Below are 17,777 nucleotides of genomic sequence, written 5' to 3'. Positions count from 1 at the left end.
GGAGCTGGCGGTTATTCACCGTTTTATCTTTTGTCCGGTCTCGACCCTGCGTTGACCTTGGATGCTTCGCTTTCCTCGGATCGTGCTTCGAGGAGCGTCTGTGCCCGCAACACCATTGCCCATGCTGACCACGCCAGGCAGCTTGGCCGCACTCGTCTGTTGGCATCGCAAGAAGATCAAAAGCACATTTAGAATCAGCAGCAACGTGATGTACAGTTTTGACGAATTTCCCTCATGGTAATTTGGTCCCATTTTCCGTCGACTGAACTTGTCCTACGTTGAGGTGAAGAAGGGAACGACGACAATACTCAAAAGACTACGAAAACATGACACGGCGCCCGTTTCTACATGACACCTTTAGCAGTTTTTGTAATACCGGCATCTTCCTAATACTATCCAAATCTTGGAATAGGGGCGTCGACCCTGCGCAGATGGGGAAGATGACCGTGAAGACGGCCGACCACATCTGCCACCGCTAATTTCTAACCAATTAGAGCAAATAAAGTTTTCCTCCTCCTCCAAATCTTGGCCAATCCCCCGCAGTGGATACCCGCCATTGAAGAAAGATATCCTATCCTATTTTGGCAGGACTCTATTCTGTCTCCACGAGCGTTTTCCATTTGTAAATACATCGTTTGTATCTATAAATGTAAATTTACATTTGTAAATAGTTTTATGCGCGTAACGGGTATAATCATATAGTCGGTCTCTCCTACATTTATGATAGAGGAAAGTGTTAACTGCATTATGGGTTCCGAATAGCAATTTCTTGGCAGCAAGGAATACCTGTGTCAGCATCTTCTCTATCCATGTTTTTGTGGGAACCAGGAATATGGAAAATAATGATACAAGGAAGCCCTGGTTTTTATGTTTCATGAACTTTTCCTGACATCAAACTAACAAATCAGTTCAGTTCAGTTTTATTCCTTAAAGGCCCCCATTTCAGGGGGTGTTACATAAGGGGTGGAATTACATTTGTAGTGAGGAAAACAAACAGCGATGGTGATTTAACATTGAAGGTGATCTGTTACACGTTCTTGAAAAGCAGGTGTTGAAACGATGGCGATGATGTCATGGGGTACGCCGTTCTAGTCCGTGACTGCTCGAAGAAATAACGAAGCTGAAAACGTAGTAGTACGGGATCGTGGGCGGGCAACTTGAAGGGGATGACTGGTGCGGTGAGATATGCGTGATGCGGCGGCGATATACGGTGCTCTCAGCACCTCGATGACATTCTTGTCGACAGAATCGGTGAGGGCAGCTGCATTGCTGCCCTTTGGCGCCGGTGAGACGTGCAGCCAGCGCAGCAGTGATTCCATTGTCGATGCACTGTTACTGATGGTATTAATCCTTTTGTAGGAAGAAAGCACAAGATGGTAGCGTGATAATTGAAGAAAATGCTTTATCTGTGATGGCTCATCCTTGCACATTGAAACGAAGCTACACAAAGGCACCACCAGCCTAACATGTGCCCTAAAACATGATTTTGGATGCGATTTTCCTGAAAAGTGGCATGGCCAGAAGAGTCGTCGCCACTACAAGGCTTAGTTGTAAAGAAGGTTAGAATAAGTGACCCTCCACGCACTCAAGCTTTCTTTATCTGTAGTTAATATAACAATATCAGGCAAAATGCATATATGTGAATGATTCTCCCCAAAAGCTGTTATGAACTGTATTTGCACACATTACCTATAGAATTCTCACCATGCTTACATAGCATTCCTGAGTGCTAGCATCACAGTAACTTATGAAACATGCAGTGAAGTGCGTATGTACCTGCTAGAGAACGCCATACTATGACTTCATAGCAAGGGCTATTCTATTGCTCGTCACATACTTACGCCCCTGACGACAAGAAGTAATATACTGCCCATCACAGCCTTACACCTCATTGGCTAGAAGGTAATGTCTTATCCATAACACCTTCGAGTGGGAAAGCGTTATTGCAGATTAGAAGACCCGTATTAAAGGTCCAATATTCTATAAAACCACCTTTTAGAAGAGTGCTATGTCATTAGCTACAGAGACTAAAAAGACCTTGAAGCCATCATTTGCTCAAGTGCAATAAACCTCACGCAGAAAGGAACAGAAATGCACACTTTAATTTTTTTTGTTCTTTTGTTGAGCATCGAGGGCCGTGATCAGCTGGGTGATCAGCGCTGATCAGCTGCTCAAAACTAAAGTTTCGAGATCACCCAGCTAATCACTCTTTTTGCGTCCTCTTGGTCGACCTCCTTGAAGGTGGATGTCACGGTGGTCGTTCGACCACGCGCGAAGTCTCCAACCTGCTTCCCAGCATCCAGGGCGAACTCCATGAGGATGCTGCGACTGATCAGATCTGGAAATCACAATAATTTCTTTAATTGAAGAGGTTTTATTCACAAGGATTGCCAAAAAGTTTTCCTAAAAGGAAATGGGAAGCGTAGCACGTGTTGCCACGTTTTTTTTCGGCGTTAAAGAGATTAAGTTAAAGCGGTCCTGAACCACCTCTCGGGCTTGACGGAAAAAAAAAAACGCACACCGCGGATAATATATGTTGCTGTGAATATCTCAGCAAAATTTTGCAGCCGTGCGGGGCGCTTGGAGATCGCAAGCGAAGCGCAAAGTCACCTCTTTCTCACACTTGATCCATTCAACAGAGGGTTGCTCCTCACTCCATTGTGGGCACTTTATTTCGTAGTATAGCAGATTCTCATATGCCACTGCCATTGACCAATAGGTGATATCAATGGAGAAGTTTGTTTGGATCTGTGTGCTTCATTCTACTGTCTATTCGTGCATTTTCCGACGCAGTTTAGTAAACAGGCTAAAGCAGCCGAAAATCTGCTTTCGAATTTCCATAATTACGTGCCTCAGGAAGCCGACTATCTTCTGGTTACGCTCGGCCCCGATCACCCTTGAAGAAATTGAACATTGCCCACCCTGCCTATCGATATGATAGCTGTCGGGTCTCGTTTTTTCGATGAATTTTGAACACTGAACTACCCTCGAACAACGTGAAACTTAAGGTCAGAGCGAACGCACTCTTTCCAGCGCGCGCACCACTTCGTATCGAACTACCGACAGCGCTTGAAAATTCGCAAGTTGGATGTAGCCACTATCCGTTGATCAAACTGGCGCAAGCCAGACCGACGATACGTTCATTTGAGGGATCGCCAGCTGCTTGTGCGCAGGCGCGAGTAAGAGCGGACGCGAGAGAGAGAATCTGGGGGCTTTTGCTCCCTAAATATATGACTCTGCCTAGGCACTGCGGAGTAGGTTTTTATGCAGGTGTTTGTCCCTAGGCGTGCCGCCGTTGCGGATTGGGATCGTTGGTTTACGTTTGGACGATTGCTGCTGGCGTGGTAAAACAGGTGAAGCAGCGGGCACTGACGGCCGACTTGGCGACCGCTGTGTCGGATAGATTGTCTCGCACCTGCGGCGCTCGTGCAAACTCAAATCGGGGCGGATCATAGCTTTCTCGCGCCTTATGGGAATGTGCCTTGTAAATAACAGCACAGATATTTCTGTGGGAGCAGTAGCGACCGTATAGTTGAGCCCGGAACGCGCATATTGAATATCTAGACGGCAGGGTGCGTTAGCAACCGCGGTTGAACGCAAGTGGCTGAAAGGTCGCCGGTGACGATGACTGATTCAGCACCGGCGCCGCAGGCGCGAGAAAGTCTGTCCGATGTACCTTCAGGGGCAAAGTTATGTCTGGTGTTGCAGAAGACGCGGGGCACGGTAGTGCTTAACTTTGCGTTACAAGTTCGCCGCTGGACATAAGTATATTTACTCAATCGTGTTTTTAATAACTGTAACAACGTGTCATAATTTCACATTATTGGCGGCGCCTCCAGGACACCAAAGCGGCAGCGGTGACACAAAAGCTAGAAGCCGGTCTGGTCCGCGGGTTGGTGCTCGCAGAGGCCTGCGCGTGCCAGGGGTGTATGTATATAAGATCGGCTGACCACTATCGCGGACAGCCAGTTTTTTTATGCGAACTTAACCTGGCACGCTTGGGCCTCCGCGGCCCCAACCCACGGGCCGCCCTGCTTCCAGCTTTGATACCCCCGCTACCCCTTGGGTGCCCTGAGTATCCTGCGCCGCCCGCTTTATTATAACCTCAAGTGCTCTTCCGAGGCATCCATTTGCCGATTACGCGTGCCATCCTGGAGCTTGTAAAAATACAATCTATCGTCGCGACGAAAAAAGCGACCCGTGACTTACACAGCACCAGTCATAACCCTGCCCCTTCAGACGCAGCGATCACCAAATGGGGCGTCCGTGCCCACTGCATCACCGCGCGGGAACAAACTCGACCGCACTCCGCAATGCCAGCATATCTAGGGGACAAACGCTTGACACGCGCTAATAAACCTCCTCCGTAGTGCCTAGGCAGAGTCATATATTCAAGGAGCAAAAGCCCCCAGATTTTCTCTCTCGTGCCCGCGCTTACTCGCACCTGCGCACGAGCGATTGGCGATCCCCCAAATGAACGTCTCGTGCCAGACCGAAGCATGGAAGCGCGAATGCGCACTCGATGCTTGTAGTGCGCACAAGCAAACGCACTGCATTACCTTGTAGCTGCGGTTTGCTATGTAGCGTAGACACCGCGGCTGCCGCGGGGTGCCGCGATGAGTCCGCTCGCTGAGTACAACCGCGTCGTGGGCGTCAAATTCGAAAATAGTGGCGTCTACGTGAACGTCGAAAATTAAAATTTAACTGCGCGCCATGGTGACGTACAACAGGCAGAGCGCCGTGGGTATGCACCGCTCTGTTGTAGCCTTTATTGTGGAAGTCATTGAAGAATGGAAACAAGCACCGCGAAAATCTGGTTTCTTAATTGATAGCCGATAACATGTTTCTGCAGAACGCATCGAAGTAGTTATTGCGGCCAAGTATTGCTGAAATACTACGTTTTAACTTCAACTGCATTTCTCGCTTTCAATAAAAAGTGCTCCAGGGCTCGTTTGAGGTAGTCAAATGTAGTTCCTTGTTCTACATTTTACATCAAGGCTGTCAGTTCAACAAGAAGCACTTGAAACTATTATATTCCGAATTTCACGGTTTCCTTAAAGAACAACAACGTTCATATGGTTCAAATTAGGTGAGAATACGATTACAGTAGGTGGTGATATGCTGGCAAATTTGACAGGTGTGTTGGACATGTAATGATTACAATTGAATTTTGCTAATCCACCGTTTCCTGGCTGCTTAGAGACGTTCTAAAAGATATCCGTTAGAGGGAAGCCCGTTGCGCTTGTTTGAAGCTTATCCCATTTCCAACAAAATGAGAGAACGGGGAGGGGGGGGGGAGCAGGGGGGCCCGGCCCCCTCCATCCCCACGAAATCAAGTGGCATACCCCCTTCTCCCCACCCACGCCATCACTCCTCCCACATTCCTGAAGCGCCGTCAGAATGTTGAGACTTGGCAGCTATTCATCGGTCAGCATTTTGCTGCCTTTTTCACTCCTTTTGGATGGCGGTAGTTATCGGCATCTCTTGGGATGTGAAAGCCAGTTTTCTCATAGATTCAGCGTCCGCGCGATTAACTGGAGATGCGTTCAGTTGTCACCATCTACTTAACTGTCTCGCTCTATGCGCGTGACAGTTGGATAGAAACCGTCATAGTAATAATATGACAGTTTACGCGTTTTTGTCACGAATGGTGCGCGTTATTCATTTTTGTTACTAGTATATGTACCCTCCCTCATTTGCATAGAAAGTTACCTTGGGTTGCCCCCCCCCCCCCCCCCCCCCTTGGTGCACAACATCTACAGGCTTGGAGTGACGCCTCTCACCGGCAAAAAATGACAAGAGCGAGTGGGGCTATACTAATCCAGGTACAACCTAATTAGGAAGGTCCACTAAGCTTCAACAAGACACTCCCTCTCCAAAAAAGAAATTGGCCTCCCTGGCGCAGTATTTATTCGGCCGCCACCTGCCACATGGTTCCCTCAATTACCCAATGGCCCTCAGTCCCCAGCAGCTGCGGAGCAACTGACCAAGGCGGGGGTCAGACCTGCAACGCAGCAGAGGGTGCTAAGAATTTCTGGACCCGGACAGGCCGCCAGTGGAAACGGACCCTTGCAACGTTTAACGCCCAAGCCCTCTCTAGTGAGGCTAGCTTAGCAGGACACTCTGAGGAATTATGAGACATTGTTTAGGATATTATCGGTCTTAGTGAGATTAAAAGAACTGGTGAGGCATATACATTGCTGAATAATGGACATGTCCTCTGCTTTAGAGGTCTTCTAGATAAGAAGCAATACGGGGTAGGATTCCTAATCCACAAGGGCATAGCCGACAACATTGACGAATTCTACAGCATTAATGAGAGGGTAGCTGTAGTCGTAATCAAGCTTAATAAGTGGTGTCGATTAAAGGTAGTACAAGCATACGCTCTAACATCGAGTCACGATGAAGAGGAAGTAGATCAGTTTATGAAGATGCTGTATTAGCGATGAGAAAAGTGTAAACTCAGTATACTCTGGTGATGGGCAACTTCAATACAAAAGGGGGAAAAACAGGCTGGGGAACAAGCAATAGGCAACTACGGCGTCGACTCTATATAGGAACACAAGAGGAGAGGTGCTGGTAGAATTCGCGGGAAGGAATAAGCTTCGAATAATGAACACCTTTTTCAAGAAGCGTAGCAACAGAAAATGGACCTGGAAAAGCCCTAATGGTGAAACAAGAAATGAAATTGATTTCATACTTTCTGCTGATCACAGCATAGTACAGGATGTAGAAGTGATAGGTAGGGTAAAGTGCAGTGATCATAGGTTAGTAAGGCTAGAATTAACCTGAATTTGAAGAGAGAAAGAGGGGAATTGGCCAAGAAGAAACAGGTCAACCTTGAGGCAATAAGGGTAAAAGCGGACAAATTCAGACCGGTACTTACCAACAAATATGCAGCTTTAGAACAAAGAGATGATGACATGGAGCTAATGAATGAACACGTAACTAGGTTGGTTTCAGAGGCAGCAATTGAAGTGAGAGGCAAGGCACCACGGCAACCAGTGGGTGAGCTCTCCCAAATAACAAGGGACGTAATGAAGAAACGAAAAAAATGACTCTCCAACTCAAGAGATATGATAGAATTCGCGGAACTGTCAAAACTGATGAACAAGACGAAAATAAGTGATATTCGAAACTATAACATTGAGAAAGACTGAAGAACCCGTAAAAAATGAACGCAGCCTGAAATCAGTGAGACAGAAACCCGGCATAGGACAAACAAAGATGTATGCACTAAAAGATAAGCAGGGTAATATCATCAGCAATCTCGAAGATATAGTAAAAGCAGTGGAAAAATTCTAAGCTGACCTGTATACATTAACCAGAGGAGTCAGGATACCTCACTTGGAAACAGTAATGACCAGGATCAAGAAACTCTACCTATAACTAGCGATGAGGTCAGAGGGGCCCTGCAAGACATGAAATGATGAAGAGCGGTAGGAGAAGATGGAATAACAGTCGGTTTAATCAAAGATGGAGACATAATGCCTGGAAAACTGGCGGCTCTTTATACGAAGTGTCTATCGACTGGAAGGGTCCCAGAAAACCGGAAGAATGCAGATATTATACTAATCCACAAAAAAAGGAGACGTTAAAGAATTGAAAAAATTATAGGAGCATTAGGTTGCCCCCAGTATTATATAAAATATTTACCAAAATAATCTCCAATAGAATAAGGGCAGCACTGAATTTTGTCAACCAAGGGAACAGGCTGGCTTCAGGAAGGGATACATTACAATGGATCACATCCATGTCATCAATCAGGTTTTTGAGAAATCGGCAAAGTACAATAAGCCTCTCTATATGGCTTACATAGATTACGAAACGGCATTTGATTCAGTAGGGATACCAGGAGTCATAGCGGCATTACGTAATCAAGGAGTACAAAACACTTACGTAAAAAGCTTAGAAATATGCTACATGCGTGTGGTATTTGTTTGTTTGAACGAGGCGCATGGGCGCTATCACTCCAGAAAAGAGGAGGAAAAACGAACTGGCCTCGCGCTCGGAATCTAACCGGTCAGCGCTGCAACCGTTGTAAATTTAACCTGTAAATAGTTTCTCGTCTTACTGACTCGTCCTTTGCGTAAGAATATCTGCAGAGGTTCTACAGCTACCTTAATTCTACACAAGAAAAGCAGCGAGATTCCTATATAGAAAGAGGTCAGACAGGGAGACACAATTTCTCCAAAGCTATTCACTGCGTGCTTACAAGAATTCAAGCTATTAAACTGGGAAGGCTTAGGAGTAAAGATCGACGGCGAATATTCAGCAACCTTCGGTTTGCCGATGACATTGTTCTATTCAACAACAATGCAGATGAGTTGAAACAAATGATTGGATACCTTAACAGAGAGAGTGTAAGAGTGGGGTTGAATGTTAATATGCAGAAGATAAAGATTATGATAAATAGCCGGACAAAGGAACAAGACATCAGGATCGCCATTCGGCCTCTCGAGACTGTGAAGGAGTACGTTTACCTAGGTCAATTAAACACAAGGAACACTGATCATGAGAAGGAAATTCACAGAAGAATAAAAATGGGTTGGATCGCATACGGCGGACATCGTGAGCTCATGACTGGGAGTTTACCGTTATCATTGAAAAGTAAGGTGTGCGATCAATGCATTTTGCCAGTGCGGACATGTGGGGCAGAGACTTGGAGACTGACAAAGAGGTTTGAGAGTCAGTTAAGGACCGCACAAAGAGCGATGGAACGAAGATTACTAGGCATAACTTTAAGAGACCGAAAGAGAACGGTTTGGATCAGAGAGCAAACGGGTATAGACGATATTCTAATTGACATCGAGGAAAAAATGGAGCTGGGCCGGTCATGTAATGCGCCGGTTAGATAACCGTTCAACCATTAGGGCTATAGAATGGGTACCAAGAGAAGGAAAACGCAATCGAGGACGACAAAAGACTAAATGGAGCGATGAAATTAGGAAATTCGCGGGCGCTAGTTGGAATCGGTTGGCGCAGGACAGGGGTAATTGGAAATCCCAGGGAGGGGCCTTCGTCCTGCAGTGGACATGAAACAGAATTATGATGATGATGATGATGGAAGTGTTGCCCCCTCCCCTCCCCCCGAAAAATATATCCTGGGTACGTACGTGCATGACCGAGACAAAAGGTTTTGCTACTGAGTAGAGTTTGGTTGCCGATACGTAGAGTGCACCACATAGTAGTCACTTCTTTATCAAACACAACATGCACCTTCAGCAAACTGACAAATTATTTACTAACAAAAGTCAGCGCCCTCGGCTGCTTTTCTTTCTTTTCTCAGTCTTCATCTGCAGTTGAAACGCAAAAAAAGCTATTTGAAGCAGCTTTTGCTTAAACGCAGAAGTGAGTGTTATTTACACTGGTTATTTACCCAGTCTTCAAGCATGTGTGGACTCAAATGTACGTACCTGCCGTGGTTGCTCAGTGGCTATGGTGTTAGGCTGCTGAGCACGAGGTCGCGGGATCGAATCCCGGCCACGGCGGCCGCATTTCGATGGGGGCGCAATGCAAAAACACCGGTGTGCTTAGATTTAGGTGCACGTTAAAGAACCCCAGGTGGTCGAAATTTCCGGAGTCCCCCACTACGGCGTGCCTCATAACCAGAAAGTGGTTTTGGCACGTAAAACCCCATAATTTAATTTTTTTTAATGTACGTCGCGCAGTTCGAATTCAGCCACCAAAAGAGATGAAGGTGAAGCTGAAAATACAACATTGCAGTCTAGTCGCGTTCTATTTGCAAGCAATGGCGCAGATAACATTTGTAGTGTAAATATGAGCGCTGCCAATAACTATATAGTACTTCGGCGGGTTCTGCAGAAACGGAGTTATTGGCAATCAATTTAGAAACTAGATTTCCCTTTTAACAAGCTTTGTAGAAGGTTTCTCCTGTATCTTCGGTGGACTGAATATGAGGCGTCGTTTATATTTGAATGAAATTAGGGGCAAGAGTTGGCGAAGGTGTAGTGAAAGTTTGAAGCGTGCATGTGTAATTATTACAGCCTCAGCAGTAAGTATACGTATGCAAGGGCTGTGGAGCGGTCGTTGTTTGACTCATCGCCTCACTGCAATGCACACAAGACCGGTTGGTACCGTATTGCCTATCGTATAAGCCAGGCTCGCTTCTATATAGGCGCAGTTGATGACGTGTGCATTTAGCTGTGAATGTCGAACGCTTCGTAGGAACCGGTGAGCACATCTGCGTGTCTCTCTCCGGTAACGCGACGTCCAAGGAAATAGCGTGAATGAGCAGGCAGCAGGGCCGTAATGGAGAAAAGAGAGTTAGCTGATAAGTGTTGGTGCGATGTCGTAAGCTGACAAAACAATTTTTTTTTCGCTCCAGCGGTCATAAATTTACGCCTTGTATCACATTTGGTTTTATATAATGTTAGGCTCAACAACAAAGTCAGAACAGTGACCACATTTTTTAATTTTGTGCAGCACATCTGCGGGACATGCACATTCTGTGCCAGCAAAAAATTTCGAAATACTGAAAAGCACTTACTCTCGGTAAATGATGTTCGGGTGTCCCCGGTGATCACCTCGATACCTTGCGTCATTTCCTGTAGCGCGTTGGTTCTGTGTAAGCGTGCCCAAATTGTGTTGGGCTCCTGGAGATAGATCCCAACCTGTAGAAAGAAGATTTCTTTTAGCATTGTGGTTTCTTACTACAATATGTCATAAGTAAATGCCCATCATAGCAATATCTAACATACGTGAGCATAGTAAGTAATATAATGAAATAGCAAAAGCTAAGGCTAAGTGATTTGTGAAGTATTTTTGGTGTCCGCGGAAGCTGAGGCTCGCGAGCATTGCAGGAACACTGAAAATAACCGCGAAGGTGTGTACAAGTAGCGCATACGTGTTGGCACTGCCACTGTAGCTACAGACCGGCGCTACGTAATGAACATGCGGTGGCGCTGCCATAGGGAGCGACTTTCACGCGGTATGGGCACGTGCGGCGCACCTACACGTCGATTGCCGCCGGGTTTCCGCAGGTCCGTATGCGATTCACTGTTCTACAACAAAGGAAACGCAGTACGACAACAAACTGCGTTGCGGTAGATTGCGCCGAAATTGACAAGAGGCTGGAGTTTTTGTTTTCACAAGTTGCGTGCTCGTGACAGTATAGTCGCAAGCAACGGGATTCTGCGGTGAAAGGCGAAAGTACGATTGCGTCACCAGCTCGTTGAACATGCGCCAAACGTGTCGTTTCGTGAAAGTCACGCTTCTGTTTTGTTGGCGTGAACTAGCCAAGAAGTTGCTTAGGATCGTTAACAGACTCTCGTTATAATTTCTTACGCCCGTTTCACATGGTGAGATCTTGAGTGCGTTTTCGCACTTGCTAATCCGCAGTTGCGCAAATATACGCCGTCGCATCCTTCGTGCACGCGATTTTTGGATGTTCGAAGTGCTGAACTTCGAAGTGCAGCATAACACAGATGCGCAAAGGACTGGGGACTCATCACTACGTGGATTGTAAGCATACCATTGCGACCTGCCTTCTTAATTTTTGTATTGAAAAAGTAACGCACTCAAACACAAACAGCTGCCACGAAAGCAGTTTCTGAGTTGTTTTACTTTGTTTTCGCCGAACCAAACTGACGCCAAGAATCCTCCGTTCAGCGTTCACACATGCGAAAGTCGCAGATGCCGCGCTCGGTGCATGTACGCGATGTTTGCATTTGCGGAAAGCGTAGCAGCGAAAAACGCAGTTTGAAATCGCGCCATGTCAAACAGGCTTTACCCTACCGTGGGAAAGCTCGATTAGGATAACCCTTACACCTAGGCGACGCGAGTAGATAGATGCACCTGACGGGCACACGTCATATTAGCAGTCTAGATATTTAACAAATACTCATAACGAGGCTGCATAGTCATTGCAGTGTGAATATTGTGACCACACCCAAACGTTTCACATGCGCGAAATGAAATGTGCAGAGTTGGCCATTCACGGAAGCATGGATGAACTCGATTTCGGCAATGCTTTATTCGTAGGGAGCAGGTCACACGTCATATGACCTTGCTGACTTGACATCCCGACAGCCACCCAAATGATTTCTAAAACACCGTGACGAAATGCGGCCTCGGCGCTGACGGCCCGTATATCGCTGCACGATGGCTGAAGCGATTGGACGGTCGAGGCCGAAAACACCGACGACGTGTAAGCCTCTACACCGACCAGCGGGGGCATCGCATCTGTTGCTGCGTAGGGCGAGTAAAAGTAGGCTACAGTTATGTCTGCGGGCCTGTAGCGTAAAGCAGGAGCCAGTACCACACCACTGGCGTGATCGCGAGAAACGATCCGACGGCATTTCGTTTACCAGTAACCGAAGCGCCTGGCCATAAGGTATGTTTGGAGTGTCTGCCAAAGTGTCTTGGAAGCCTTTGTGAAAATTTCAAAGTCCACCATTCGACTTATTTACGTGATTCACGACATAAGCAGCACACGAGCGGGCGTCTGGGGTGATGTGAAGGCCCATATGTTCGTGTCGAGTATGGAGGCGGCCCACATATTTAATGCGTCGATACACTTTGCTGCACTGTTCCTTCGATACGCAAGGTCGGCCGCGTCACACCAGCGCAGAGTACGGAGACGTATTAAGTGCTCGTCTTCAAGCATCCGGCGCCGAGGTGCAGCGTGCGTCAGAGCAGCACGTTGTTCCTGCCTCTGGGCACATAGGCGTGCCCGCCTTGCTTCAGAGCAACTAGCGTTTCGTCGGATCTCTTCGGCCGTCGTTGTGACGATAAGCGGGGGTATGATAGCGCGAATCAACACGTGGCGCACGTGCTGTTACGTTTCAGGGTGTAGAAACACCGGCCCAGCAGCTACTCACTGTAAAATAATCTACACTCCAAAAAGTGAATAAGGGTGTAAATGTGTCTATAACTCACACCCTTAGGGTGTTATCTATATAACGGACACCCTAAGAGTGTGAGTTATAGAAACATTTACACCCTTATTCACTTTTTAGGGTGTAAATTATATTACAGTGTACTGGGGTTATGTATGTATGTATGTATGTATGCATGCATGCATGCATGCATGCATGCATGCATGTATGTATGTATGTATGTACACAGGGCAGTGCATGTTACATGTGTATGACATCGGCCTGCTGTGGAGGAACCGGTTTCAAAACCAACCGTATATATGTATATACAGTAAAAGCTCGTTAATTCGAACCGCAAGGGGAAGCCGATTCAGTTCGAATTAACGAAAGTTTGAACTAACGAAAGTGAAGGAGGGCAACAGTACACTGCGATTTGGAAGCAGTAGGGCGTGTGAGAAATTTGGCGTGTCAGAAAGTGATGGTGTGGGCCCGCGGCACATGCCATCTTCAAGTCGAAGCTCTGGGTCCGACTGTGCCACACCACCGATATCCACCGAAACGAACGTTAGCCGAGGCTTAACACCATCACAATGAATCGCGACGGCCGATACCTCCTAAGCTGAAAACAGAGGTGCAGAACCGATGAAGACTGCCGAGACAAAGACGCTGAACATGTGCAGTTGGCGAAAGCCCTGATTCGTTGGTTCTTGATTGCAAGCGCAGCTGCGACGTACTTGATTCGCTGTGTTTTGGAGCTTGCAGTGCCATCTCCGCACAACATTAGCAGCTGTACAAGATTTGCAAAGCCTCCGAGATTCGCAACGGGCAAGAAGTCTCGGAGGTTACGTAGAACGGAGAGGCGGCAGCCGCCGCTGCCTTCTGGCTGACCCCGCGTCGGTTAGATTTTTTTCCGATTTTGCCTTCTCTCACCGTTCTCTCCGTTTCGGAGGCAATACAGCCTTGTGTGTAGGCAGTAGGCGCGTTTCTCTGGCCGTGTGCCAGGCGAGCGTAGTTCGAATTATCCGTGAGGGAACTTTCTCGCGTTCGAATTAACGGACTTTTTTATACATAGACTTCTGTGGAGCTTGGCCGGACCAAATCGTACAGTTCGAATTATCCATAAATTCGAATGATTGAAGTTCGAATTAACGAGCTTTCACTGTATATATATAGGATTGATTAGTAGTAGCAATAAGGTCCCCAACAATTATTAAGCAGGTGCACTGTACGTTTTTTCTCTTTCCCCAGACCTCGGCGCAATTGTGGGACACGTACTCACTTTATTAACGATAATTTACCTTTGTACGCAGTACACAAGCAGTAGATTGTTTTGAGGTTACCAGTGACATTTTCAGTCACATAGACTCTAGGGCGAAAGAAATTGCTAATGGAAACAAAAATGTCGCAGTTCTGCCCAAAAAGAGAAGCATGGATTGCGATAGCAAATTAGTAGACAGCTATACGAAGTAAGGATATTGGTTTTGTCGCCCGTATAAACATGGAAGCCTTTGCTCACTAACTAAATTAACAAGCACGGTTTCAGGCTTGCACAGGTAAACATGAGCACACCTCGCTCAACGACCGCGGGAACTTACGATCAAAACGCTGCAATGAAGAAGCGTGACAGCAGCAGTGAGCGAATTGACTTTCATTGTGTAAAAAAGGTGAGGCGTGCAGACAGGACACAAGAGAAGAGAAGGCGTTCGTGTTGTTCAGCTCTCTTGTGTCCAGTCTGCACGCCTCACCTTTTTTTGCATAATGAATCCTTACCAAATGGCTTGGCTTTCTGTCGTTATAGGAATTCTCCCTTTGTGCTGTCTCTCGCTGCAACGCCAACGAAAAGTCGAAAGGACATCGCGTACGATGCTACCGCCACTCCGTGTACTCTGTCCACTTCGCAGATCGCTTGCATGATACGGCACCCCCGCGACCGCGCCGTTAGCAGCGGGCACCGAAGTAGGACGCCCCCCTCCCTCTCCCTCCCTCACCTCCTACTGTGCCTCACGCGCGACAGAAGACGTCGCGATTCCGCCACGCCGTCCTCCGTCGCGCGGGCCAAATTGAGCCGCGATCGTCGGCAGAGCCTCGCGAACTTTCACTCGCGCGTAGAGCGTGCGGCGCTCGTCGAAGACGCTATCGTGTTTGGAATTTATGCGGAACATCAAGGCGATGGCGACGGCAGAAATGCGCCTAGAGTGTCGATATAATTGCTATCGCAACAAAAAGAGAAGGGACAAGCCACTGTTATAGTTCTTCTCGTTAACAATTTTTTTCAGCGGCATTCCTACTGCCAGTTGCGCATGCAGCAGGAATTTGTCTGAATAAGCGTGCTCAGAGCAAGAATCGCTCTAGTGTAATTTCACATCGACAAAATTTCAAGAATGTCTTGAAAGACCTACCAGAGGAACGTTGCCGAAAAATTATCTTAACGCTAGTGCATTGTATGCCCCTTTACACGAAGATCCGTCGGCGTCGGCGTGACCGAAAGATGATACCAAAATTGGTTCGCGGCGCAAAGAGTAAAAACGCGTCAAGAATGCTCGAATTGACGTCAAATTTCTCAGTAGGTTTCTGTAAACAAAGTAAATTAATGGCTTCGAAAAGGAAATGTACATTTAGGTCTGGATGGGAACTAACCCTTGGTCTCCGGGATGCGAGATGAGCACCCTTTGCCGACGCCACTTTGGCTCCACGGTTCTGGCTGACTCAAGGTGCGCCTATAGTGCGTGCTCTCATGAGTGTTTTCATGCGTGGAAAGTGCATGAACACACTCATGACATTCCTAGGTTCTACAAACGGCAAATGCTTTCGCATTCCCACATGTAAGCAGTCTTTACTGTCTCTGCCAGATAACGTTCTTCTTATTTAAACGCAGCCTTTAATGACGCAGAACGAATTCAAATTCCCAAACTTTACGCAAAATTTTGTATAGTTGACTTCGTTAATAGCTTCTCAGAACTAAAAGAAAGGTATATCTGTATAAACAGAAAACAGTCACATACCCCGAAGGGCAATGCCGCATCGTGGAGGGGACCTATCTGCTCCCGTCTGGGGACGCAATGTCGGTTGAGGATTACGAGCGTTTCCATCCCAAGTTCCTGAAAAATAATCAGAATTTAAGGCGTGTATTTGTCAGCGAAAATTGGAACCGACATTCACGGCTTGAAACCCGATACCAGCGTCCGTAGAACACCAAACCGCTAGAAAACTCGACAGCTCCAAGGGGTTCTTACCTTCGGGATTCCTGGAGGTTGTTCTGGAAATTTTCTGGATTTGACATTGTAGACTTGTAGATTGTAGATTTGACATTGTAGAGTAAAGCCTGAAAAAACATAGAATCGGAAAAGGCATCGCTACAAAATACCGGCCCAGGTGGAAACTCGGCAAAGTCTATTGTACCTAAAGGTGGTTCCTGACGAGGCTCACGAGCTTCCTGGCGCTCTGGTGTTGGATGCCCCGGTACTTGATGGTGAACACGGTACCGAAGGGTAGCGCCTGGTCGCCCATTCCGTCATCGTACCACCTTGTCAGCGCCACCTGTATCGTGTTCTCAGGAAAAGCTGCATATTAGAAGAACATTTCTTAATACAAGAGCTTCTATTCACAAGTGTTGCCAACATCTTTTCCTAGAAAGAAATCGGGAGCGGAGCACGAGTTAGCACATTTTCCTGTCAGTGTAAAACAGTTAATGGGATCTTGAACGACATTTCAGGCTTGGAAAAAGAAAAAAGAGAGAGTCCGCGGTAGCACAAACTGCTGTGAACCCCTCAGCTAAATTATGCAGGCGTGCGCGCTGCATGGAGCGCGCAAGCGGAACGTGAAGTCACCTTTTTTTCAATCTCTCTCTCTATTCAACACAAGCCTGCTCCCGCTACGTCCCCTGTTTAATATTGCTTATACAAGAGTGAATTAGGAACTGCGCAAGTTTTCCCAATGTCCCGAAAAAGCTCATTGTGTGACAAAGTTGAAATTTTGAGAGAATGAGGAGAATTTTATGTGAGATGCCTATGCAATGTCTAAAAAAATTCTTTATAGTTACAGCGGTCGTAAAAAAAAAAAAAGCTGGTCTACGACGGCGTCAACGGCCGTCATCAGCTATGTTCCTAATGTCGCTAGTGAACTGTATCGCAATGGAGATCAGAACGCTTATCAGAACGCCGTTTACTCCTGGTGTATACCGTTAGCTGAGCTGGGTCAGATTAGGATCCTTTGTTTTGTGGAATGCGTCCTTGATTGTCTGAACCATTCTCTCTGCCTCTCAGTTTGAGCGTAGTGCAGACTGCTGGTGACATAGTTGACGCCGTATGATGCTGCAAACGCGGCGAACCGCTGCGATGAGAACAGTGGATGGCGTCTACTTGTAGAACGCCGAGCTGCTGCTTTAATTTGTCGGTGAATTCCTCTTCCTGAACAATCTCCATTGCTTTCTTGACGGTAAAGCTCTGGCCGAGTTGGATGAAGCAGTGGCGACGCTGATGCGACTGCAAGCAGCAAAGGATCTCGTCTTGAACCATGAGGTCGGTAGCTGTGCCAAACTGACGATTTGGCGAGCCGTTGTAGCATCCCGAATGCAATCCTGATCCTGCTTAAAAGGGGGGCAGCAGAAGTAGAAGACGCGGTGTAGAAGCAAATTGTGCATCCTAACTCAAATGTAGGCGCAATGGAGGTATATTATCCTCGCCGCCAATGCGATGTCAGGAATGGCGACGGAACGCGTCGCGCAGATGCAACGCTAGTAGCATCGGATCCGGCATCGGCGGCAGCAGAATGGCGGAATGTGCGATTCTTGTGAGCCTTACGGCAGCAGTTGACGATGTGCAGCCCGGACGGGAAGGGAGTCCTCGTCGCCAGTCTTATGTCGGCGTGGCCGCCGTGATCGTCACGCCAGGCGCGTGGGGCACGCCGGGACAGTGGCCTGAAGAGAGACGCAGTGACATG

The 17,777-nt window shown here is 47.2% G+C and overlaps 1 protein-coding gene across 5 annotated transcripts in view; it reads right to left on the bottom strand.

Moving 5' to 3' along the window:
- Positions 1 to 2,083: 2,083 nt before the first annotated feature.
- Positions 2,084 to 17,777, bottom strand: part of LOC135915464 (uncharacterized) — a 79,762-nt gene continuing 64,068 nt past the window's right edge. For 3 of the 5 annotated variants that reach the window (XR_011512197.1, XR_010568628.2, XM_070534122.1), the window contains 5 exons: positions 16,239 to 16,399; positions 16,073 to 16,161; positions 15,842 to 15,937; positions 10,511 to 10,634; positions 2,084 to 2,338 (listed from right to left, as the gene is read on the bottom strand). Coding sequence is in view for 2 of the 5 variants with exons in the window: in XM_065448547.1 (XP_065304619.1) it covers positions 15,913 to 15,937; positions 16,073 to 16,161; positions 16,266 to 16,399 (248 nt within the window). In the remaining 3 variants the exon portion in view is untranslated. The remainder of the gene's footprint in view (positions 2,339 to 10,510; positions 10,635 to 15,841; positions 15,938 to 16,072; positions 16,162 to 16,238; positions 16,400 to 17,777) is intronic. The other 2 variants (XM_065448547.1, XM_065448548.2) reach the window with 1 other exon arrangement.

The sequence above is a fragment of the Dermacentor albipictus genome, chromosome 2, assembly GCF_038994185.2.
Source record: "Dermacentor albipictus isolate Rhodes 1998 colony chromosome 2, USDA_Dalb.pri_finalv2, whole genome shotgun sequence".
Taxonomy (NCBI): Eukaryota; Metazoa; Arthropoda; class Arachnida; order Ixodida; family Ixodidae; genus Dermacentor; species Dermacentor albipictus.
Note: the sequence above shows the minus strand (reverse complement) of the source record. Positions and strands in the feature narration are given on the sequence as shown.